Source organism: Somniosus microcephalus, chromosome 21, assembly GCF_052327205.1.
Source record: "Somniosus microcephalus isolate GS21.2 chromosome 21, FLI_Smic_1.0, whole genome shotgun sequence".
Lineage (NCBI taxonomy): Eukaryota > Metazoa > Chordata > Chondrichthyes > Squaliformes > Somniosidae > Somniosus > Somniosus microcephalus.
Genome location: NC_141007.1, coordinates 20,144,302 through 20,168,959, shown reverse-complemented (window position 1 = coordinate 20,168,959; position 24,658 = coordinate 20,144,302). Strand labels below are relative to the sequence as shown.

Here is a 24,658-nt window from a genome sequence, read left to right as displayed (position 1 = left end):
CAGGTCAGGCAGCATCGAAGAGAGAGAAACAGAGTTAACGAATCAGGTCTGTGACCCTTCGTCAGAACTGGGAACAGTTAGAGAAGTAACAGATTTTTAAGCAACTGTGGGGCAGGGGCAGGAAGTGGCCCTGTCCCTGCCCCACACTTGCTTAAAAATCTGTTACTTCTCCAACTTTTCCAGTTCTGACGAAGGGTCATCGACCCGAAACGTTAACACTGTTTCTCTCTCCACAATTGTTGCCTGACCTGCTGAGTGCTTCCAGCATTTTCTGTTGTTATTTCATTTAGATATTAATTAACGGTTTGTGGGACCTCCGGGGTAGACATTGTGTGGTGGTTACCGGTACTGTTAGTGGGGGGGGTCCGCAGGATAAAAGACTTGAAATTGCTGTTTTGGTGTTGTACATCGAGCTGGGAGTTGGTACAGCATTTCAGGCACCCAGTGTTAGCATCAATCTGTTCAGCTACAGCACGTGTTAGATCCAGAGTAAAGCTCCCTCTACACTGTCCCATCAAACACTCCCAGGGCAGGTACAGCAGGGGTTAGCTACAGAGTAAACCTCACAGAAATCACAGAAACCCCACAGTGCAGATAGAGGCCATTTCGGCCCATCGAGCCTGCACCGACACATATCCCACCCGATCCCCGTAACCCCTACCCCACCCTATCCCCGTAAACCCACGTATTTAATCCGCCTAACACTAAGGGGTCAATTTTTTTTTTTATCATAGCCAATCAACCTAACCCGCACATCTTTGGACTGTGGGAGGAAACCGGAGCACCCGGAGTAAACCCACGCAAACACGGGGAGAATGCGCAAACTCCACACAGTCACCCGAGGCCGGATTTGAACCCGGGTCCCTGGCGCTGTGAGGCAACAGTGCTAACCACTATGCTGTTAGTGGTTCCCTCTACTCCCTCTACACTGTCCCAGCAAACACTCCCAGAGCAGGTACAGCACGGGTTAGATACAGAGTAAAGCTCCCTCTACACTGTCCCATCAAACACTCCCAGGGCAGGTACAGCACGGGTTAGCTACAGAGTAAACCTCCCTCTACACTGTCCCATCAAACACTCCCAGGGCAGGTACAGCACGGGTTAGATACAGAGTAAAGCTCCCTCTACACTGTCCCATGAAACACTCATAGGGCAGGTACAGCACGGGTTAGATACAGAGTAAACCTCCCTCTACACTGTCCCATCAAACACTCCCAGGGCAGGTACAGCACGGGTTAGATACAGAGTAAAGCTCCCTCTACACTGTCCCATCAAACACTCCCAGGGCAGGTACAGCACGGGTTAGATACAGAGTAAAGCTCCCTCTACACTGTCCCATCAAACACTCCCAGGGCAGGTACAGCACGGGTTAGATACAGAGTAAAGCTCCCTCTACACTGTCCCATCAAACACTCCCAGGGCAGGTACAGCACGGGTTAGATCCAGAGTAAAGCTCCCTCTACACTGTCCCATCAAACACTCCCAGGGCAGGTACAGCACAGGTTAGATACAGAGTAAAGCTCCCTCTACACTGTCTCATCAAACACTCCCAGGGCAGGTACAGCACGGGTTAGATACAGAGTAAAGCTCCCTCTACACTGTCCCTTCAAACACTCCCAGGGCAGTTTCTTCTTTTACATGACTTCTCAAAGCTTTTTCCTCTCGCCTCACTTCCAGTACCATGTGCAATGAGCTCATGGATTACTTTGTGTCCAAGATTGACAGCCTCTTTTTACTGCCTCTGCCCATAGTATCCCTTCTTCTCCCCCGCTCCTGAAATTCCCCCTGCCCTCCCCCGCGTCTCCCTCTTGTCTTCCCGCTGTCTCCCACTCACTCCAGCCCTGTTCCACTGTCACTCCGTAGGCTTTCCAAGTCTCCTTATCCATAAGATCCACTTCCTGCCCCTTCATTCCCTCCCCACTCAACTCCTGACCACTTCACTAGCACTTCTGGCCCCCATGCCAGCTGATGTTATTAATGGTTCTCCTTCCTCCGGTGCTGTTACTTTCTTTTCGAAACTAGCTCAAAAATCTGACCCCCTCAACCCAGCTGTCTTTTCCGACTACCGACCCTTCTCTAGGCTCCCTTTACTCTCTAAGGTCCAGAAATGTGTCACCGTCTCCTGACTGTGTCCTCCATCTCTTCCAAATCTCCCTGTTTGGAGACCTTCAGTCCAGCTTGCATCCTGCTCACAGCACTGAGGCTGCCCAGTGGCCAAAGTCAATGACAGTCGGGAGACATAGAAACAAGACGAGGCCTTTCCGCCCCTCGAGCCTGTTCCGCCATTTATTTAGACCATGGCTGATCTGTATTATAACTCCATCTACCGACCTTGATTCCGTAACCCTTAATATCCTTACCCAACAAAAACTTGGGACTTCCAATTCAACAATCATGGTTGAGTTTGAATCCATAACCCAAGTTGACAGTTCAGAGGGCTAATCCAACAAATAGCCCTCCAACACCGCTCCAATATATATTTTATGAAAAGACTACTGTCTTTTACACCCCTTCTGTTCATCTAATCCAATCGCTGATACAAGGCTAAGATTGGTGGTTGTCCTGTACACGTCCTGGGAGGGCGGGGGCTAGTGCTTAATGCTAGCACTAAGGTAAAGTAGAAACGGTTCTATCAGGGCAGCATGGTGGCAACAGTGTGTTGAAGCTGTCACGAGGCTGTACCAGGCTCGAAGCTGTGATACCTCAGCTCTGCCATAGGGTGTGATGTTGAGCTCCCATCAGGAAGGCAGCAAACCATCAGCTGTTGATGAGTTCCTGATCTCGGCTACACCGTCAGGGAGATTGTGATTTTCATTCAAAGACATCCCAGCAGGGAGGGAGGGATAGCAGAGGCCAAGTCTGGCTGGGCCAGACTCCTGCTCTTTCTAACTACTAGTTACAGAACAACAACAACTTGAATTTATATAGCACCTTTAAAACGTCCCAAGACGCATCACAGGAGCATTATTAAACAAAATCTGACACCGAGCCACATAAGGAGATATTAGGACAGGTGACGAGGTAGGTGTTCAGGAGCGACTTAAAGGAGGAGAGAGAGGCGGAGAGGTTTAAGGAGGCAATTCCAGAGCTTAGGGCCTAGGCAGCTGAAGACACAGCCGCCAATGGAAGGACGAAGGAAATCAGGGATGCGCAAGAGGCCAGAATTGGAGGAATGCAGAGTTCTCGGGGGGGGGGGGGGGGGTTGTAGGACTGGAGGTGGTTATAGAGATAGGGAGGGGCGAAGCCATGGAGGGATTTGAACAAGAGGATGGGAATTTTAAAATCGAGGTGTTGGTCGACCAGGAACCAATGTAGGTCAACATTTACAGGGGTGATGGGTGAACGGGACTTGGTGCGAGTTAGGATACAGGCAGCAGTTGTTAATCTGAAGAAAGAACAGGAATGAAACTAGGAGCTCCCTGGAGTCTCGACGTCACACAAAAGAAACCACATTAATAAAAATAGAAAGTAAGAATTTGTTGGTAATTTTCCATAAGAAGCATCATCGGCCCGTTTCAAGCCGACGTGCTTTAAGCAGCTTAGTACCATAAAAGGAAGTATTCTGATGTAATTTTTGATAGTATTCAAATGGCTCAGTAAATACAGGGGATGTCTGTAACAATGCAGGCTAATTGAGCCTGTGACCTCTTCCTCTGGTGTTGAGTGAGTGACTGCCAATGAATGCTGGAACCTGGGAGAGTTCAGCAGCAAGTGGCTGAGGGCCGGGAACTTGTCGACGGTTTGTCATCGCGCAGTCGGCCTGTGAACAATAGGCCCTGATTAAAGCAGTTCAAACAGGAGTCTGCCTCGGGAGTGGAGCGTGACACGGGGGTTGGTGGGGGGGGGGGAGGGGTGTAAGATTGTGCAGAGTGATACCCCAACCACAGGGTGAAGTGGAACTATTGTACCAGGAGGGGGAGGAAGGTGGGGGGGAGGAGGGGCAGGTTTTGTGATTTTTTTCCCCCCCTCTTTTTGGGAAATGGCACTTTTTTTTTCCTCCTTCTGAATTTTTTTCCTTCCCCCCCTCCTCTTTCAAAGGGCCGAGGGTGTGCTCGACCAGCCGTCAGATGTTCTTTGACAGGTCACCTAAGTGGGCAATGCCCCGGGTGTGTGCCGGTACAGTGAGTGGCAGGAGGCTGATCAACTGCGAGAGGCATCACAGCTGAGCCCAATGCTGTGCTCATCCACTTAGCTGTACTCTCCAGCAGCAGCAGTCACTGGATCGTGAACAGACCGAACTCTCGCTTTCCTCCCACCTCAGAGGCACCAAAGTCTCCTCAACCACCATGCCATCAAGATCATCCAACTCAGCGCATTGCAGACATCTAATTTGGCTGCTGTGCATAATCTAGGCTGACACTCCAGCGCAGTACTGAGGGAGTGTTGCACTGTTGGAGGTGTCATCTTTCAGATGAGACGTCTGCCCTCTCAGATGGACATTAAAGATCCCACAGTACTATTCCAAGAAGAGCTGGGGAGTTCTCCCCGGTGTCCTAGCCAATATTTATCCCTCAACCAACATCACTACAATCTGGTCATTATCTTATTGCTGTTTGTGGGACCTGGTTGTGCGCAAATTGGCTGCCGCGTTTCCTACATTACAACAGTGACTACACTTCAAAAGTAGTTCATTGGCTGTACAGCGCTTTAGAACATTCTGAGGACGTGAAAGGCGCTATATAAATACAAGTCTAGAACTAGGGGTCATAATCTCAGGATAAGGGGTCGGCCATTTAGGACTGAGATGAGGAGAAATTTCTTCACTCAGAGGGTTGTAAATCTGGAGTTCTCTACCCCAGAGGGCTGTGGATGCTCAGTCGTTGAGTATATTTAAGACTGAAATCGATAGATCTTTGGGCACTAAGGGAATCAAGGGATATGAGGATAGGGTTGAGTTGAGGTAGATCATCAGCCATGACTTTACTGAATGGTGGAGCGGGTGCGAGGGGCCGTATGGCTGACTCCAGCTCTTATTTCATGTGTTCTTACGTTCTTTAAAATTTTACAAGGATGTCTTTGGCGCAGTACCACACCAGGTGGTGCATTTACCTGCCATGCCATCAGTTCAGCATATCACTGTTTACACTGAAGTCACGCTTGCATGAAGAAGTGACACTTTTAAAGCAAACATGCACTCACATGAAAGGGAGCTTTCCCATTCTGAGCTTCAAATGTCCCGTCCGACACACTCTTCCTTCTCACTACCTTATCACTGTATTGAAATCGAGACCCATCTCCTACTTTAGCTTTGTCTTTTCCAGGACCTGTAGAAGTCATAATCTCCTTCAGTCTTCCCTTCCTCTTACAATCAAGGCCTTTAAGACCCAGACTTGGCATGACCTCATTTACCTCACTGCCTGATTGACCTTGTCTCCTCTCCGACTGGGGGTATTTCTGATGTGCAAAGTGGGCGGTATTGGCTCCACTGCCCGTTTAAACACCTCTCCCCATTTTCGTTTCCTTTGAAGTTAATGGAAATAGAAATTGGGGTGAGTGTTCACCGGGTGGCCAGAGGGGGATATTGCCCGCTTTGCATTGGCGGCAGAAGTCAGAATTACTCGCACCTTCTTTCTCCGTGGTGCTGTCCTGTGCTGTGGGCCTTGACCATTCAATGGGCCTCTCAACAATAGAATTCATTTCTGATGCACACACGAGCAGTTGTTTCCCCATTGTTCCCGATGCTGCAGATTCCACCAAGGTATTTGGGAGAGCTGCTGTGGTAGCGCTGGTTGTGTAGTAAAACTAGGAATCGTGAATATAAGTCTCCAATAAAGGATTCAGGAGAAACTTCAGGAGGGCTGTAGAGAGGGCTTTAAACTAACTAGTGGGGGGGAGGTTCCGAGAGAGCAAATGGTAAAAATGACAACAGAGAAGGTCATAGACTTAGGTAGCAGTGGGGAAATTAAAAACCAGAGCATGTCAGGAAGGGGCAGAAGGTATGGAGTAAAAGGTAAAGTAATAAAAAGGGCAAAAGCAGGAACTAAGTGTCACAAAACATATTTGAAAGTTCTCTATCTGAATGCACGTAGCATTCGTAACAAAATAGACGAGTTAATGGCACAAATAACTAAATATGGGTATGATCTTGTGGCCATTACAGAAACATGGCTGCAGGGTGACAATGCCTGGGAATTAAACATACCAGGTTATTTAACGATCAGGAAGGACAGGCAGGAAGGAAGGGGAGGTGGGGTGGCTATGTTAATAAAGGAAGGAATCACTGTAATACAGAGAAATGATATTGGGTCAAAAGATCGGGATAATGAAACAGTTTGGGTGGAGGTAAGGAATAATAAGGGGAAAAAAACACTAGTGGGCATAGTCTATAGGCCTCCGAACAGTGGCAACTCTGTTGGACGGAGTATCAATCAGGAAATAGTTGAGGCTTGTAATAAGGGAACATCTATAATTATGGGGGATTTTAACTATCATATTAATTGGACAGGGCTGCCTTGAGGATGAGTTCATTGAGTGTATTAGGGATGGGTTTCTTGAGCAGTATGTAACTGAATCGACCAGGGGGCAAGCAACCTTAGATCTGGTCCTGTGTAACGAGACAGGATTAATTAAAAATGTCCTAGTAAAGGATCCCCTTGGAATGAGTGACCATAACATGGTTGAATTCCATATTCAATTAGAGGGTGAGAAGGTTGGCTCTCAAACAAGCGCGCTAAGCTTGAATAAAGGAGACTATGAAGGTATGAGAGCGGAATTGAGTAGAGTGGATTGGGAAAATAGATTAAAGGGTAAGACGATACATGATCAGTGGTGTACATTTAAGGAGTTATTTTACAACTTCCAAAAAAAAATATTCCACTGAGAAGAAAAGGGTGTAAAAGAAAAGACAGCCATCCGTGGCTAAGTAAAGAAATTAAGGATAGTATTCGACTAAAAACAAGGGCATATAAGGTAGCCAAATCTAGTGGGAGGATAGAGGATTGGGAAAACTTTAAAAGACAGCAAAAAAATAACAAAAAGACTGATTAAGAAAGGGAAGATAGATTATGAAAGTAAATTAGCAAAAAATATAAAAACAGATAGTAAGAGTTTTTATAGTTATATAAAAAGAAAAAGGGTGGCTAAAGTAAATGTTGGTCCCTTAGAGGATGAGACCGGGAAATTAATGGTGGGAAATATGGAGATGGCAAAAACACTGAATGAATATTTTGTATCAGTCTTTACAGTAGAGGACACTAAGAATACCCCAACACTGGACAAACAGGGGGCTATAGGGGGGGAGGAGCTAAACATGATCAAAATCACTAAGGAAGTGGTACTCGGTAAAATAATGGGACTCAAGGCGGATAAATCACCTGGACCTGATGGCTTACATCCTAGGGTCTTGAGGGAAGTGGCGGTAGGGATTGTGGATGCATTGGTAATAATTTTCCAAAACTCCCTGGACTCGGCAAAGGTCCCGGCAGACTGGAAGACTGCTAATGTAACACCCTTATTTAAAAAGGGCAGTAGACAGAAGGCTGGAAACTATAGACCGGTTAGCCTAACATCTGTGGTAGGTAAAATTTTGGAGTCCATTATTAAGGAGACAGTAACAGGACATTTGGATAATCATAATTTAATAGGACAAAGTCAGCATGGTTTTATGAAGGGGAAGTCATGTTTGACAAATTTGCTGGAGTTCTTTGAGGAAGTAACATATAGGGTGGATAAAGGGGAACCAGTGGACGTAGTGTATTTAGACTTCCAAAAGGCATTTGACAAGGTGCCACACAAAAGATTATTGCTTAAGATAAAAAATCACAGGATTGGGGGTAATATTCTGGCATGGATAGAGGATTGGCTATCTAACAGAAGGCAGAGAGTTGGGATAAATGGTTCATTCTCAGACTGGCAATCAGTAACTAGTGGTGTTCCGCAGGGGTCAGTGCTGGGTCCCCAACTCTTTACAATCTATATTGACGATTTGGAGGAGGGGACCGAGTGTAACATATCAAAGTTTGCAGATGATACTAAGATGGGAGGGAAAGCAGTGAGTGAGGAGGACATAAAAAACCTGCAAAGGGACATAGACAGGCTAAGTAAGTGGGCAGAGATTTGGCAGATGGAATACAATACTGGAAAGTGTGAGGTTATGCACTTTGGCAGGAAAAATCGTAGAGCAAGTTATTATCTTAATGGCAAGAAACTGGAAAGTACTGAAGTACAAAGGGATCTGGGGGTCCTGGTGCACGAAACTCAAAAGGTTAGTATGCAGGTGCAGAAAGTGATTAAGAAGGCCAATGGAATGTTGGCTTTCATTGCTAGGGGGATAGAATATAAAAATAGGGAGGTATTGCTTCAGTTGTACAAGGTATTGGTGAGACCGCACCTGGAATACTGCATACAGTTTTGGTGTCCATACTTAAGAAAAGACATACTTGCTCTCGAGTCAGTACAAAGAAGGTTCACTCAGTTAATCCCGGGGATGAGGGGATGGACATATGAGGAGAGGTTGAGTAGATTGGGACTCTACTCATTGGAGTTCAGAAGAATGAGAGGCGATCTTATTGAAACATATAAGATTGTGAAGGGTTTGGATCGGGTGGATGCGGGGAGGATGTTCCCGATGATGGGTGAAACTAGAACTAGGGGGCATAGTCTTAGAATAAGGGGCTGCTCTTTCAAAACTGAGATGAGGAGGAACTACTTCACTCAGAGGGTGGTAGGTCCATGGAATATGCTGCCCCAAAAAGCTGTAGAAGCTACATCATTACATAAATTTAAAACAGAAATAGACAGTTTCCTAGAAGTAAAGGGAATTAAGGGTTACGGGGAGCGGGCAGGAATTTGGACATGAGTCTAGGTTCGGATCGGTTATGGCCCTGTGGGTAGCGGAGCGGGCCCAGGGGCCGTGTAGCCTGATCCTGCTCCTATTTCGGGTGTCTAATTCTGTTAGATTCAGGAGATGGTTCTGTGATAGTGGATTGGTGGTTAGGATCAGATCAGCCATGATCTTATTGAATGGCGGAGCAGGCTCGAGGGGCCGATTGGCCTACTCCTGCTCCTATTTCTTATGTTCTTATGTAAACTTCTTTACTCAGAGAGTGGTGAGAATGTGGAACTCGCTGCCGCATGAAGTAGTTAGGACGAATAGCATTGATGCCTTTAAGGGGAAGCTAGTTAAGTGCAGGAAACTTTTGATTAACCGGCACCTAAATAACCGGAAATGTCAGTTAACCGGCAAAATTCAGGAGTAGGTTCAGGTAACTTTTATTACTTTTATTACTCCATTTGTTGCTGTGCAAGCGTGCGGCTGCAGCTGTTGCTAAGCTACAGAGACGCTTGCAACTTGTTCCCATTGTTCTGAAGCTGTTGCTAAGCAACAGGGTTTGTTGCTTTATACGGAGCTCTCAGCTCCGTATCTTTTACTATAGCGTTCGGTTATCCGGAATTTTTGATGAACCGGCACCACGTCGGTCCCGTCCGTGCTGGATAAAAGAAAGTTTCCTGTACATGAGAAAGAAAGACTTGCATTTCTATAGCACCATTCACGACCTCAGGACGTCCCAAAGTGCTTCATAACCAATAAAGTACTTTTGAAGTGTAGTCACTGTTGTAATATGAGAAAGGAATAGAAGGACGTGCTGGTAGGGTTCAATGCAGCAGGGTGGGAGGAGGCTCGTGTGGGGCATGAACGCCCGCACAGAGCAGCTGGGCCAAACGGCCTGTTTCTTTGCTGTAATTCTATGTAATGCGCTCGAGACCACAATGCCCGCATTCAAACCTCATTCTGAAAACGATGCTTGAATTCAGCTTACCGTCAGTGCGCGTTTCGCAGCTTGTGTTTTGCGAAGCCCGACAAGAGCATTTCACAGTGTAAGGAGATGCCCGTGTGACACAAGACACATTGATGAGGGTGCCTACCTTGCAAAAGGCCGCGGGGTTGAACGGAGACAGTCCGGTCCCTTGTTCCGTGTTTGCATACCCAGGCACGCAGCAGCACTTCCATAGCAGCACTGGGAAGCATCCTTTCATCGGAGCCTGGAATGTTGGCAGTGAGCTGCTGGCTGTCTGTCAGAGCATTCATTGCACTGGGGCAATGTGTACTTTGATGTCATTCACACTTTTGCACATGGTGAAGCTTTCACTATGTTTAATGCTCTCTGGGTGTAACGTGCTTACTCCTCGGAATGTGCCGCACGGCATTTATACAGCACCTGATCATAACAGCTACTTCATTTTAAGTTTGCTATATAAATAAGGGGTCATATGAACCGCAGGGGTCTTTTCCCAACCTTTACTTTCCTGTGTAAGTGGGGTTGAACTGACACAAATTAAGTTTAGTGAACAGCTATCTACTACTTTAGCCTATAGACATCTTTTCAAGCCATTTTTCATATTTTTTACCAGTAGAAGCGATGTATTATTTCCAGCGCTGTTTCCCTGCAGGAGTGTGAGGAGTCAGTGAGGTGTGAGAGCTTCCAGTAGTGTATGGATTTGCGTTTGGACTGCAGTAGTCATCATGCTGAAGGATGGGAATGCTGGGAGCAAGTCATTTTCCTCAACTCTAACCCATTAATTTTATCGGATGCGCCCAAGTCAGATGCAATGGTGGTCTTCCCCCCCCACCCTCTCCCCCCAACACTGCCCTGCACTGTATCCAAGAAGGTGTCCAATGCCTCGGTGTAAGTTTCCCACTTCTCGTTGGATCTCATTACATCTAACTGAGCTTGCCAGATCTTAAGTGCTGTGGAATCTTATCAACTAGGAGCTGAGAATAGCCTACCTGAAATTTAATCAGTTTAGGACTACTGGCAGCCATCGGACAGAGGAGATTGTCACTCCTCTATCAGAACATATAAGATTCTGTCACTGTTGTAATGTAGGAAACGCGGCAGCCAATTTGCGCACAGCAAGCTCCCACAAACAGCAATGTGATGATAACCAGAGAATCTGTTTTTGTTCTGGGGATTGAGGGATAAATATTGGCCAGGACACCAGAGATATCTCCCCTGCTCTTCTTCAAATAGTGCCGCGGGATCTTTTACGGCCACCTGAGAGAGCAGACAGGGCCTCGGTTTAACGTCTCATCCGAAAGACGGCACCTCTGATAGTGCAGCACTCCCTCAGCACTGCACTGGGAGTGTCAGCCTAGATTTATGTGCTCAAGTCCCTGGAGTGGGACTTTGAACCCACAACCTTCTGACTCAGAGGCGAGTGGGCTACCCACTGAGCCACAGCTGACACAAGGAACCAAGGGATATGGCGATAGAGCAGGAAAGTGTTGCAGTAGAAGATCAGCCATGACCTTATTGAATGGCGGAGCAGGCTCGAGGGGCCATATGGCCGACTCCTGCTCCTATTTCTTATCTTTTTATGTAAATGCATCATCATGGCGTTCAAATCCCTTCACTGCCTCGCCGCTCCCTATCTCTGTAACCTCCTCCAGCCCTCCGTGAGCTCTGCGTTCCTCCAATTCTGGCCTCTTGTGCACCCTGACTTCCTTCGCCACACCACTGCTGGCCGTGCCACCAACTGTCCAGGCCATAATCCCTGGAAATCCCTCCCTAGCCCACTCTACCTCTCGCTCCTTCTTTAAGATGGTAATTTGACCAAGCTTTTGGTACCCCGTCCTTTGGCTCGCAGTCAGTTGTGGTTTGATTACGCTCCTGTGAAGCGCCTTGGGACTTTTTACTGCGTTAAAGGTGCTACATAAATGCAAGTTGTTAATGTAGTAAAATGGCCCAAGGCGCTTCACGGGCAAAAACTGACATGGAGCCAAAGAAAGAGTCTTTGGGAAGGGTGACTAAAAGCTTGGTCAAGGAAGTGGGTTTTATGGAGGGTTTCAAAGGAGAGCGAGGTGGAGAGGAGGAAAAGTTGTCCAAAGCGCTTCACATCCAATAAATTAAATATGTTTTGAAGTGCAGTTATTGTTGTTAGGTAGGCAAACACAGCAGGCAAGTTATGCACAGTACAGGAAACTTTCTTATATCCGGCACGGACGGGACCGACGTGGTGCCGGTTCATCAAACATTCCGGATAACCGAACGCTATAGTAAAAGATACGGAGCTGAGAGCTCCGTATAAAGCAACAAACCCTGTTGCTTAGCAACAGCTTCAGAACAATGGCCACAAGTTGCAAGCGTCTCTGTAGCTTAGCAACAGCTGCAGCCACACGCTTGCACAACAACAAATGGAGTAAAAAAAGTAATAAAAGTTACCTGAACCTACTCCTGAATTTTGCCGGTTAACCGACATTTCTGGTTATTTAGGGGCCGGTTAATCGAAAGTTTCCTGTAAATGCGATGCAGGTCCATTTTAGTTGGCCGTGTTGGTTGAGGGAGGAATGTTGGCCAGGGCTTCGCAAAAATTCTTTGTTGTTCCTCAAGTAAAGCCGTGGGATCTTTAACATCCACCTGAGAGGACAGACGGGGGCTTTGTGTTTAACGACTCACCCAAAAGACAACACATCCAACAATGCAATCTGGATTATGTGTTCAAGTCCTGGAGTGGAACTTGAACCCAGCACCTTCTGACTCAGTTGGCGAGGGTGCTACCTACTGTGCCACAGCTGGGCCACCTTTTCAAATGAAGTATGTCTGTCATTGTTTTTGGTTCCTGCCATGAACTCCGTTCCCGAGCCACTGTCTCCATTCCTCTCCCTGGTAACTGTTCGCAACCTTGGTGTCATATTTGACCCCGAGATGAGCTACCGACCACATATCTCCACCATCACTAAGACCGCATATTTTCATCTCCGGAATATCGCTTGACTCCGCCCCTGCCTCAGCTCAACTGCTGCTAAAACCTTCATTCATGCCTTTGTTACCTCTAGACTTGACTATTCCAACGCACTCCTGGACAGCCTCCATAAGCTTGAGGTCATCCAAAACTCTGCTGCCCATATCCTAGCTCGCACCAAGCCCCGTTCACCCGTCACCCCTGTGCTCGCTGACCTACATTAGCTCCTGATCCGACAACACCTCGATTTCAAAATTTTCATTCTTGTTTTCAAATCCCTCCATGGCCTCGCCCCTCCCTATCTCTGTAATCACTTCCAACCCCACAACCCTCAGAGATATCTGTGCTCCTCTAATTCGGGCCTCAACCATGGTGGGCGTGCCTTCACCTGCCGAGGCCCTAAGCTCTGGAATTCCCTTCCTTGAACCTCTCCGCCTCTCTACTTCTCCTTCCTCCTTTAATACACTCCTTAAAACCTATCTCATCTGCCCTAATATCACCTTATGTGGCTCGGTGTCAAATGTTGTTTTATAACGCTCCTGTGAAGCGCCTTGGGATGTTTTACTACGTTAACGGCGCTATATAAATACAAGCTATTGTTGCTGGATAGTCAAACATACAGTTCAGTCGAACAGAGTGCCAAACTGGAAATATCAAGTAGAGGAAATAGGAAAGCAGCAATTAGTTTAGAAAGGGTTAACATGTAAAGAAAACGAACTTATTGCAAGGTATTTCACACACAATTGATCATCTGGAAAGAAGAAGCAAATTAATATAAAATACTGAGAGATTCTTTAGTAAGATCATGAGGAATGGCAAAGAGCTTTGAAATGCCGAGCAAAGCACTGATGCTTGTTAAGACAAATTAGTCAAATTTGTAGATGATACCAAACAAACCAGAAGGGCAGTGGATTCAACGAAGGCAGCTCGGAAATTACAGAGGGAGCTGGATAAACGATGTAAGTGGGCAGGACAATGGGAGCTGAAATTTAATACAGCAGGTGCAATGTTCTGCACGTAGGAAGGAACGAGAAGCGACAACATACACCCTGAATGATGTTGAAATAACCAAGGACCAGGCCAAAACGAGACTAGGAGTCTTATGGGGAAAAATGCAGTTGTTTGCGCCTCCCGTTAGCGCCTTAAGAGGGCGCCAATTGGGGTGTAAAGCAACTAGCGCCCGGGCACGGCGATGTTTGCGCTGCTCGCGAAATTAACTAGACATTTTGCGGCGGTGCTAAACACTACCGCCACGATCTCCTGCGCCGGCAGATTGTGACGTCAGTCGAGTGCGCAACGCCCTGTTAGCACCCCGGACCGGATATTGAGTGGCGCCCCCTGCCTTGGTGCCTGCCGCTAGCAACGACAGGTTCAGGGGAGCGTTATGCTGTCAGAAAGGGACTGTGGGAGCGCTATTTAAAGGCGACCGCTTCCTGCCTTTTTTTTGTCGGTGACAATTTTGCACCACGCAGTCTGAGAGAGAGAGAGAGAGAGAGAGAGAGACTTCTGGAGAGATTCAACGCTGTGTGAAGGAGTTTTGAGTACTGAGCAGCACTTTGCAGGTTTATTTTGATTGGCCCTTCCTTGCTTCGCCAGCGCTCTGAGGTAGCGCCTCGCTCCTCGGCCTTTGCGCCTTAAGACAGGTGTGAAGCGCCTGATTTAGCGCTCCAATCACCTCCAGGGGCGAGAAAAGCCAAGTTTGCTGTCGGAGGCGATAATTAGCGCCGGGCGTGAAATTTTGCGCACGGCCGATAATGGCGCCTCAAACGGGGCGATACTGAATTTTTCCCCCTTAGTGCCCTCGATGGTTAACGTATCCAATTAATGTAGAGTGCCAATTGATAAAGCCAACAGAGCGTTGCGCTCCATAGCCAGAATTATGTCCGAGGAAGTCGGGACCAAACTGTGCAGTGCTGTGGTCAGAGTGCTGCCGCTAGTTCTGGCCGCTGAGGCACGAGGGGGGAAGATTCAAGATGCTAGCGACAGTGCGCAGAAGAGCCACTGATCCCTGGTGTCAGGGACCTGAACGATGAGAAAAAGACTGGAGGAACTTGGGCCTTTCATCCTGGCGAGGAGACGTCCGAGAGGTGATCTCACAGACGTGCCCGAGCTATGTCGCGAGGTCCCGCGCAGGCCACTCACCAGCGGTTCTGCTGGAAAAGATACGGCGCAGCAAATTTCAAGGGCCTATGCAGGGGAACAAAAAATTAGCGGGAAGATTGTGCCCGAGGTAGTAAATGGAATGGAAAAGGCAAATCTGGAAATTGATTTTAAATTAAACTACGAGAACAGGACAGAGGGACACAGATTCAGACTTGTGAAAAGGTAAATTTAGGACTGATATTGGGAAATTCCACTTCACACGAAGAGTGATCAAGGTGTGGAATAAACTTCCGAGCAGTGGGAACGAAAACCCTGGAATCTTTTACAAATAACAGTTGGAGGCTGCAATCAGGGGACTTTAGGATCTCTCAGACTGGATGAACTAAGATGGGTTGAATGGAGTTCCTAATCCATAACCAGCTTGTGAAATAGCTTTCTCCATTATTTTAGCGGTATTCTATTAGTCTGGATGGGCTAAAATAGCAAAGAGTGAAATTTCAGGAGTGTTTGTTCACTAATACCCTCCCTGAAGATTCCAAGGCCATGGAAAATGGATAGATCTGCTTTGAAGAACAAAGACATCAGTAAGACATGCAAGGGCCTCAGCCCCACAGGCCTGTGTTAGTTTGTGACTCTGCTCGTTGTTAAAGTGTGTGTGTGTGTGTTCTGTCTGCAGGTTCTCAGCCTTACACCATGCTGCACTTAGTGGGAGCACGGAGCTCATTTCACTGCTGTTGGAAGCTCAGGCGATGGTGGATATCAAGGACAGCAATGGTTAGTATTGTTCATTTGCTATATATATTCTTCTCGCCCTCATTTGTAAACACTTCCATGGCTTCGCCTCTCCCTATCCCTGTAACCTCCTCCGGCCCTACAACTCTCCGAGATCTCTGTGCTCCTCCAATTCTGGCCTCATGCGCATCCCCGATTTTCATCGCTCCACCATTGGCGGCCGTGCCTTCAGCTGCCCAGGTCCGAATCTCTGGAATTCCCTCCCTAAACTGCTCTACTTCTCTCTTGTCCTTTAAGACGCTCCTTAAAACCCACATTCATCACATTTACTGTGCATAAATTGACTACAGTGTTTGTCTACAACAGTAACTGCACTTCAAAAAATATTTAATTCACAGGATAGGATGCACATTGCAACATCCTGTTCCGCCTCTTCACCTCTCTCTCCTATAAAACCCACTTCCTTAAACAACAACAACAGCTTGCATTTATATAGCGCCTTTATCACAGAACAGAAGAATCACAGAAACCCCACAATGCAGATAGAGGCCATTTCGGCCCACCGAGCCTGCACCGACACATATCCCACCCGATCCCCGTAACCCCTACACCAACACATAGCCCACCCTATCCCTGTAACCCCATGTATTTAATCCCCCTAACACTAAGGGTCAATTTATCATAGCCAATCAACCTAACCTGCACATCTTTGGACTGTGGGAGGAAACCGGAGCACCCGGAGGAAACCCACGCAAACACGGGGAGAATGTGCAAACTCCACACAGACAGTCGCCCGAGGCCGGATTCGAACCCGGGTCTCTGGCGCTGTGAAGCAACAGTGCTAACCACTATGCCACCGTGCAACGTAGTAAAACTTCCCAACGTGCTTCACAGGAGCGTTATCAAACAAAATTTGACACCAAAGCACATGAGACATTAGGACAGCTGACGGGTAGGTTTTTAAGAAGCATCTTAAAGAAGGAAAGTAAGGCGGAGAGGTTTATGGATGGAATTCCAGAGCTTAGCCGCCAATGGTGGAGTGAAGAAAATCGTTGTTGTGCAAGAGGTCAGAATTGGAGGAGCACAGAGATTTCAGAGGGTTGTAGAGCTGGAGGAAATTACAGAGAAAGGGAGGGGCGAGGCCATGGAGGGATTCGTAAACGAGGGTGAGAATTTTAAAATCGAGGCGTTGACAGATCAGGAGCCCATTTAGGTCAGTGAGCACAGGGGTGATAGATGAACAGGACTTGGTGCGAGATAGGATATGGGCAGTAGAGTTTTGCTTGATAATGTTCCTGTGAAGCGCCTTGGGATGTTTTACTATGTTAAAGGCGCCATATAAATGCAAGTTTTTTTTTGCCAGTTACATCTCCACTATTGGTGCTGGCTGCCGCACTTCCTCCTCCAATCAATAGAGGGGGACATGCAGTGACATGTTCCTACTTACATAGGAAGATAGAAACTGGAGTAGGCCGGTCAGCCCCTCGAGCCTGCTCTGCCATTCAATTAGATCCTTTGCTCCAAGTCCCTCGATACCCTTACCTAACAAGAATCGATCAATCTCAGTCTTGAAAGCTCCAATTGTCCCAGCATCCACAGCCTTTTAGGGGGGCGAGTTCCAGATTTCCACTACCCTGTGTGTGAAATACTGCTCCTGAATGGCCTGGAGCTCATTTTAAGATTGCACCCCCTTGTTCTTGCTGTACTGTTTGCTGACAGTGTTCCTTTGCTCCTGTTTTATGTCCAATGAAGGAATGCGACCCTTGCACTACGCAGCGTGGCAGGGGAAGGTGGAGCCCGTGCGTTTGCTCCTTCGCGCGGGAGCAGTGGTGAACATGGCCTCGCAGGACGGGCAGATCCCATTGCACCTCGCAGCGCAGTATGGACATTATGAAGTGGTAAGTAAGAGTTCCCCTTTCTGGTCCCGCCCCGGAGGGTCTGTTGTTGTCATTAGGCTCATTTAACCCATTGGTACCAACACAACATTGGAAGACCACTCTTGTGTGGGTACTGTCAATCTGTCGGCGTAGTTGCTCCCATCACCATCAGTGCTGGACCTGTGACCACCAGTACTTCACTCGAGTGTGAAGTGAGGCATTTAAAGGGAAGCTAGATAAGTGCATGAAGGAGAAAGGAATCGAAGGATATGCAGATAGAGTGAGGTGAAGTAGGGTGGGAGGAGGCTCGTGTGGAGCAGAAACACCGGCATGGACCAGTTGGGCTGAATGGCCTGTTTCTGAGCTGTACATTCTATGTAATTCTAGTGCTACAGTGTTCAAATTCATGACAGAACCCACCCCACCAACTTTGGAACGACGCAGTTTATAATCTTACTGCTGGGTGATCTTCACACCTCAAGTGTATGTAAATTCTATTTGGAAACCGTCTACTGAAATCTGAGTGATAGCACCAAGGATGGGGTGAGGCCAATGGTTTTCTGCCAAAAGATTATGGATTCAAATCCCACTGAAGTTCCACCAGCCTTCCGTTCTCTTAAGGAAAATTAATTGAGCCCCACCAACACAGGAGGGCTGCAGGGAGTCCATGTGTAGTCACTGACCATGGTACCTACTGCCCATCCTCCTTCTGGCCCAAGACCACAGAAGTAGAGATTCTGTGGTCGACTGGGGAAGGAGGAGGTAGAGATGAAGAAACTGCATCCACAATAGTCTTTCCTTGTTTCATTTGGACTTTTATTGTTGGAATTGTCACGCGGTGAGGGTAGGAGGTGTGGGCTGTGCAGAGTCCTCCCTGGTGAATGCTAGTCTTGGATCAAGGGCACCTTGCCTGGTTATATGTATCAGGACCTCCTCCACATGTTGTCCAAGGCTGTTTGACATTGTCACTGGGTCAATGTGTTTTTGATGAATTCGCCTCACCTTTCCTTTTATCTCCCCAATTTCCTCGGTTCTTCCCCTCAGCCCACCAGTTGGTGCCGGGCTATGGTTCCGTGGGCACAGGCCGCCCTCTGATACCTCATCATTGCGTGCCTGGACACTTGAGTATCAACAGGTGATTGGAAAAAGGGGCGGCACGATTGACCCCAATCCTGCCCTCGCCCAGTTCATGCACGCAAGCACATTCCAACGTGGGTCCCTGGGCAGGGGTCAGATGCAGGGGGTGTCGCTGATTGTCCCCTCCTTATCCGGGGGGGGGAGGGGGAGGGGGGCCACCCCATAGCATTCTTCAGCCAATGCTGACTGAGATCGGCTAACCCGGCACAGATGGAGAATCAGACTCCATGGTTGGCACGGCTGAATCCCACACCAGACAGGGCACCTAACAACTGGCCTCCATTTTGTTTCCAGAAAGGACATTTGAATGCAAACGGACTTTTGAAAGTATTAACTGAGCAGTAAAAACGCCAGTCCAGCTTGTTAAAGGGGCTGTTGATACTTTGGGACGTTTTTCAGGCAGCTCCAGGTGGACTGCCTGCCCTGTGAACGGATGTTTGTGTCGGACCCGGATTTGTGGGGCAGCTGATGCCAATTGGGTTGTTTGTGCTGGTGGGACAATGATATCACAGCACAGTTGATTGTACACTCATAGAAACATAGAAACATAGAAGATAGGAGCAGGAGTAGGCCATTCGGCCCCTTGAGCCTGCTCCGCCATTCAATGCGATCATGGCTGATCATCTAAATTCAGTACCCTGTCCCTGCCTTCTCCCCATACCCCTGGATCCCTTTAGCCTTAAGAAATATATCCAACTCCTTCTTGAATATATTTAATGAATTGGCCTCTACTGCCTTCTGTGGTAGAGAATTCCACAGGTTCACCACTCTCTGGGTGAAGAAATTCCTCCTCATTTCTGTCCTAAGTGGCTTACCCCTTATCCTTAGACTGTGACCCCTGGTTCTGGACTCCCCGACCATCGGGAACATCCTTCCTGCATCTAGTCTGTCCAGTCCTGTCAGAATTTTATAAGTTTCAATGAGATCCCCTCTCATTCTTCTAAACTCCAGTGAGTATAAGCCCAATCGTCCCAATCTTTCCTCATACGTCATTCCTGCCATCCCAGGTATCAGCCTGGTGAATCTTCGCTGCACTCCCTCCATGGCAAGAACATCCTTCCTCAGATAAGGCGACCAAAACTGCACACAATACTCAAGATGTGGTCTCACCAAGGCCCTGTACAACTGCAGCAAGACCTCCTTGCTCCTGTACTCGAATCCTCGCTACGAAGGCTCTCCTGATGCAGCGAAGGCTCTCCGCAGACGCCGTCCCTTTAAATTTCTAGCTCCCTTCTCCTCTGACTAAGGACACACTTGGGCCCTACGTTTATAGTGGGTGGGATTCGAGTGCATGATGAGGGTTGTTGAGTAATTCTAAAGTTTGTTTTTAAATTGCATGTTATTATCAGTACCTCGCAGACAACACAGGGATGTGGCCTGTCAGGGCTTGTTTGTTTTGAGATGAAGCTGCGTGTTTAAAGGTGATTGTTGACTTTCATCAGAAACATAAAAACAAACCTTTCCATGCCCCGGGGCCATGAACGGAAAGGTAAGCACTGATTGCACAGGAGGACAGGGTGCAGCAAGCGGCAGGTGAGATTGTTGAGCAAGTCTGTCAGGGTGATAGCAGCGAGGAGGAGTGGAACAAGGAGGAACCATGTCAATGAAAGATCAAGGAAACATCACGTGGAGCAGCAGAGTCGGATCAGGGACACTGCCAGTGTAGGGAGTGGGGGATCAGGGGCACTGCCAGTGGAGGGAGTGTGGGATCAGGGGCACTGCCAGTGTAGGGAGTGTGGGATCAGGGGCACAGCCAGTGGAGGGACAGTGGGATCAGGGGCACTGCCAGTGTAGGGACAGTGGGATCAGGGGCACTGCCAGTGGAGGGAGTGTGGGATCAGCGGCACTGCCAGTGGAGGGAGTGTGGGATCAGGGACACTGCCAGTGTAGGGAGTGTGGGATCAGGGACACTGCCGGTGTAGGGAGTGTGGGATCAGGAACACTGCCAGTGGAGGGAGTGTGGGATCAGAGACACTGCCAGTGGGGGGAGTGTGGGATCAGGGGCACTGCCAGTGGAGGGAGTGTGGGATCAGAGACACTGCCAGTGGAGGGAGTGTGGGATCAGGGGCACTGCTAGTGTAGGGAGTGTGGGATCAGGGGCACTGCCAGTGGAGGGACAGTGGGATCACGAGCACAGCCAGTGGAGGGACAGTGGGATCAGGGACACTGCCAGTGTACGGAGTGTGGGATCAGGGGCACTGCCAGTGTAGGGAGTGTGGGATCAGGGGCACAGCCAGTGGAGGGACAGTGGGACAGTGGGATCAGGGGCACTGCCAGTGGAGGGAGTGTGGGATCAGGGGCACTGCCAGTGGAGGGAGTGTGGGATCAGGGACACTGCCAGGGTAGGGAGTGTGGGATCAGGGACACTGCCAGTGTAGGGAGTGTGGGATCAGGGACACTGCCAGTGGAGGGAGTGTGGGATCAGAGACACTGCCAGTGGAGGGAGTGTGGGATCAGGGGCACTGCCAGTGGAGGGAGTGTGGGATCAGAGACACTGCCAGTGGAGGGAGTGTGGGATCAGGGGCACTGCTAGTGTAGGGAGTGTGGGATCAGGGGCACTGCCAGTGGAGGGACAGTGGGATCAGGAGCACTGCCAGTGGAGGGACAGTGGGATCAGGGACAGTGCCAGTGTATGGAGTGTGGGATCAGGGGCACTGCCAGTGTAGGGAGTGTGGGATCAGGGGCACAGCCAGTGGAGGGACAGTGGGATCAGGGGCACTGCCAGTGTAGGGACAGTGGGATCAGGGGCACTGCCAGTGGAGGGAGTGTGGGATCACGGGCACCGCCAGTGGAGGGAGTGTGGGATCAGGGACACTGCCAGTGTAGGGAGTGTGGGATCAGGGACACTGCCAATGTAGGGAGTGTGGGATCAGGGACACTGCCAGTGTATGGAGTGTGGGATCAGGGACACTGCCAGTGTAGAGTGTGGGATCAGGGACACTGCCAGTGTAGGGAGTGTGGGATCAGGGACACTGCCAGTGTAGGGAGTGTGGGATCAGGGACACTGCCAGTGTAGAGTGTGGGATCAGGGGCAATGCCAGTGGAGGGACAGTGGGATCAGGAGCACTGCCAGTGGAGGGACAGTGGGATCAGGGACACTGCCAGTGTAGGGACTGTGGGATCAGAGACACTGCCAGTGGAGGGAGTGTGGGATCAGAGACACTGGCAGTGGAGGGAGTGTGGGATCAGAGGCACTGCTAGTGTAGGATCAGGGGCACTGCCAGTGGAGGGACAGTGGGATCAGGAGCACTGTCAGTGGAGGGACAGTGGGATCAGGGACACTGCCAGTGTAGGGAGTGTGGGATCAGGGGCACTGCCAGTGTAGGGAGTGTGGGATCAGGGGCACAGCCAGTGTAGGGAGTGTGGGATCAGGGGCACTGCCAGTGGAGGGACAGTGGGATCAGGGACACTGCCAGTGTAGGGAGTGTGGGATCAGGGACACTGCCAGTGTAGGGAGTGTGGGATCAGGGACACTGCCAGTGTAGAGTGTGGGATATGGGGCACTGCCAGTTTAGGGAGTGTGGGATCAGGGACACTGCCAGTGTATGGAGTGTGGGATCAGGTACACTGCCAGTGTAGAGTGTGGGATCAGGGACACTGCCAGTGTAGGGAGTGTGGGATCAGGGACACTGCCAGTGTAGGGAGTGTGGGATCAGTGACACTGCCAGTGTATGGAGTGTGGGATCAGGGACACTGCCAGTGTAGAGTGTGGGATCAGTGACACTGCCAGTGTAGGGAGTGTGGGATCAGGGACACTGCCAGTGTAGGGAGTGTGGGATCAGGAACACTGCCAGTGTAGGGAGTGTGGGATCAGAGACACTGCCAGTGTAGGGAGTGTGGGATCAGGGACACTGCCAGTGTGAGATCAGGGACACTGCCAGTGGAGGGAGTGTGGGTTCAGGAACACTGCCAGTGTAAGGAGTATGGGATCAGAGACACTGCCAGTCTATGGAGTGTGGGATCAGGGACACTGCCAGTGTAGGGAGGGTGGGATCAGGGGCACTGCTGGTGTAGGGAGTGTGGGATCAGGGACACTGCCAGTGTAGGGAGTGTGGGATCAGGAGCACTGCCAGTGTAAGGAGTATGGGATCAGAGACACTGCCAGTGTATGGAGTGTGGGATCAGGGACACTGCCAGTGTCGGGAGTGTGGGATCAGGGACACTGCCAGTGTAGGGACAGTGGGATCAGGAACACTGCCAGTGTAGGGAGTGTAGGATCAGAGACACTGCCAGTGTAGGGAGTGTGGGATCAGGGATAATGCCAGTGTAAGGAGTGTGGGATCAGGAACACTGCCAGTGTAAGGAGTATGGGATCAGAGACACTGCCAGTGTAGGGAGTGTGGGATCAGGGACACTGCCAGTGTAGGGACAGTGGGATCAGGGACACTGCCAGTGTAAGGAGTATGGGATCAGAGACACTGCCAGTGTAGGGACAGTGGGATCAGGGACAATGCCAGTGTGGGATCAGGGACACTGCCAGTGTAGGGAGTGTGGGATCAGGGGCACAGCCAGTGGAGGGACAGTGGGATCAGGGGCACTGCCAGTGTAGGGACAGTGGGATCAGGGGCACTGCCAGTGGAGGGACAGTGGGATCAGGGGCACTGCCAGTGGAGGGAGTGTGGGATCAGGGGCACTGCCAGTGGAGGGAGTATGGGATCAGGGACACTGCCAGGGTAAGGAGTGTGGGATCAGGGACACTGCCAGTGTAGGGAGTGTGGGATCAGGGACACTGCCAGTGGAGGGAGTGTGGGATCAGAGACACTGCCAGTGGAGGGAGTGTGGGATCAGGGGCACTGCCAGTGGAGGGAGTGTGGGATCAGAGACACTGCCAGTGGAGGGAGTGTGGGATCAGGGGCACTGCTAGTGTAGGGAGTGTGGGATCAGGGGCACTGCCAGTGGAGGGACAGTGGGATCAGGAGCACTGCCAGTGGAGGGACAGTGGGATCAGGGACAGTGCCAGTGTATGGAGTGTGGGATCAGGGGCACTGCCAGTGTAGGGAGTGTGGGATCAGGGGCACAGCCAGTGGAGGGACAGTGGGATCAGGGGCACTGCCAGTGTAGGGACAGTGGGATCAGGGGCACTGCCAGTGGAGGGAGTGTGGGATCACGGGCACCGCCAGTGGAGGGAGTGTGGGATCAGGGACACTGCCAGTGTAGGGAGTGTGGGATCAGGGACACTGCCAATGTAGGGAGTGTGGGATCAGGGACACTGCCAGTGTAGAGTGTGGGATCAGGGGCACTGCCAGTTTAGGGAGTGTGGGATCAGGGACACTGCCAGTGTATGGAGTGTGGGATCAGGGACACTGCCAGTGTAGAGTGTGGGATCAGGGACACTGCCAGTGTAGGGAGTGTGGGATCAGGGACACTGCCAGTGTAGGGAGTGTGGGATCAGGGACACTGCCAGTGTAGAGTGTGGGATCAGGGGCAATGCCAGTGGAGGGACAGTGGGATCAGGAGCAGTGCCAGTGGAGGGACAGTGGGATCAGGGACACTGCCAGTGTAGGGACTGTGGGATCAGAGACACTGCCAGTGGAGGGAGTGTGGGATCAGAGACACTGCCAGTGGAGGGAGTGTGGGATCAGGGGCACTGCTAGTGTAGGGAGTGTGGGATCAGTGGCACTGCCAGTGGAGGGACAGTGGGATCAGGAGCACTGTCAGTGGAGGGACAGTGGGATCAGGGACACTGCCAGTGTAGGGAGTGTGGGATCAGGGGCACTGCCAGTGTAGGGAGTGTGGGATCAGGGGCACAGCCAGTGTAGGGAGTGTGGGATCAGGGGCACTGCCAGTGGAGGGACAGTGGGATCAGGGACACTGCCAGTGTAGGGAGTGTGGGATCAGGGACACTGCCAGTGTAGGGAGTGTGGGATCAGGGACACTGCCAGTGTAGAGTGTGGGATATGGGGCACTGCCAGTTTAGGGAGTGTGGGATCAGGGACACTGCCAGTGTATGGAGTGTGGGATCAGGGACACTGCCAGTGTAGAGTGTGGGATCAGGGACACTGCCAGTGTAGGGAGTGTGGGATCAGGGACACTGCCAGTGTAGGGAGTGTGGGATCAGTGACACTGCCAGTGTATGGAGTGTGGGATCAGGGACACTGCCAGTGTAGAGTGTGGGATCAGTGACACTG

At 49.9% G+C, this 24,658-nt stretch overlaps 1 protein-coding gene across 3 annotated transcripts in view; it reads left to right on the top strand.

Moving 5' to 3' along the window:
* caskin2b (CASK interacting protein 2b) overlaps positions 1-24,658 on the top strand; it is a 127,428-nt gene that overhangs the window by 17,289 nt on the left and 85,481 nt on the right. For all 3 annotated transcript variants that reach the window (XM_085963318.1, XM_085963317.1, XM_085963315.1), the window contains exons 2-3: positions 15,461-15,558; positions 17,269-17,414. In XM_085963318.1, the coding sequence (XP_085819444.1) occupies positions 15,534-15,558; positions 17,269-17,414 (171 nt within the window). In that variant the 5' untranslated portion in view covers positions 15,461-15,533. The remainder of the gene's footprint in view (positions 1-15,460; positions 15,559-17,268; positions 17,415-24,658) is intronic.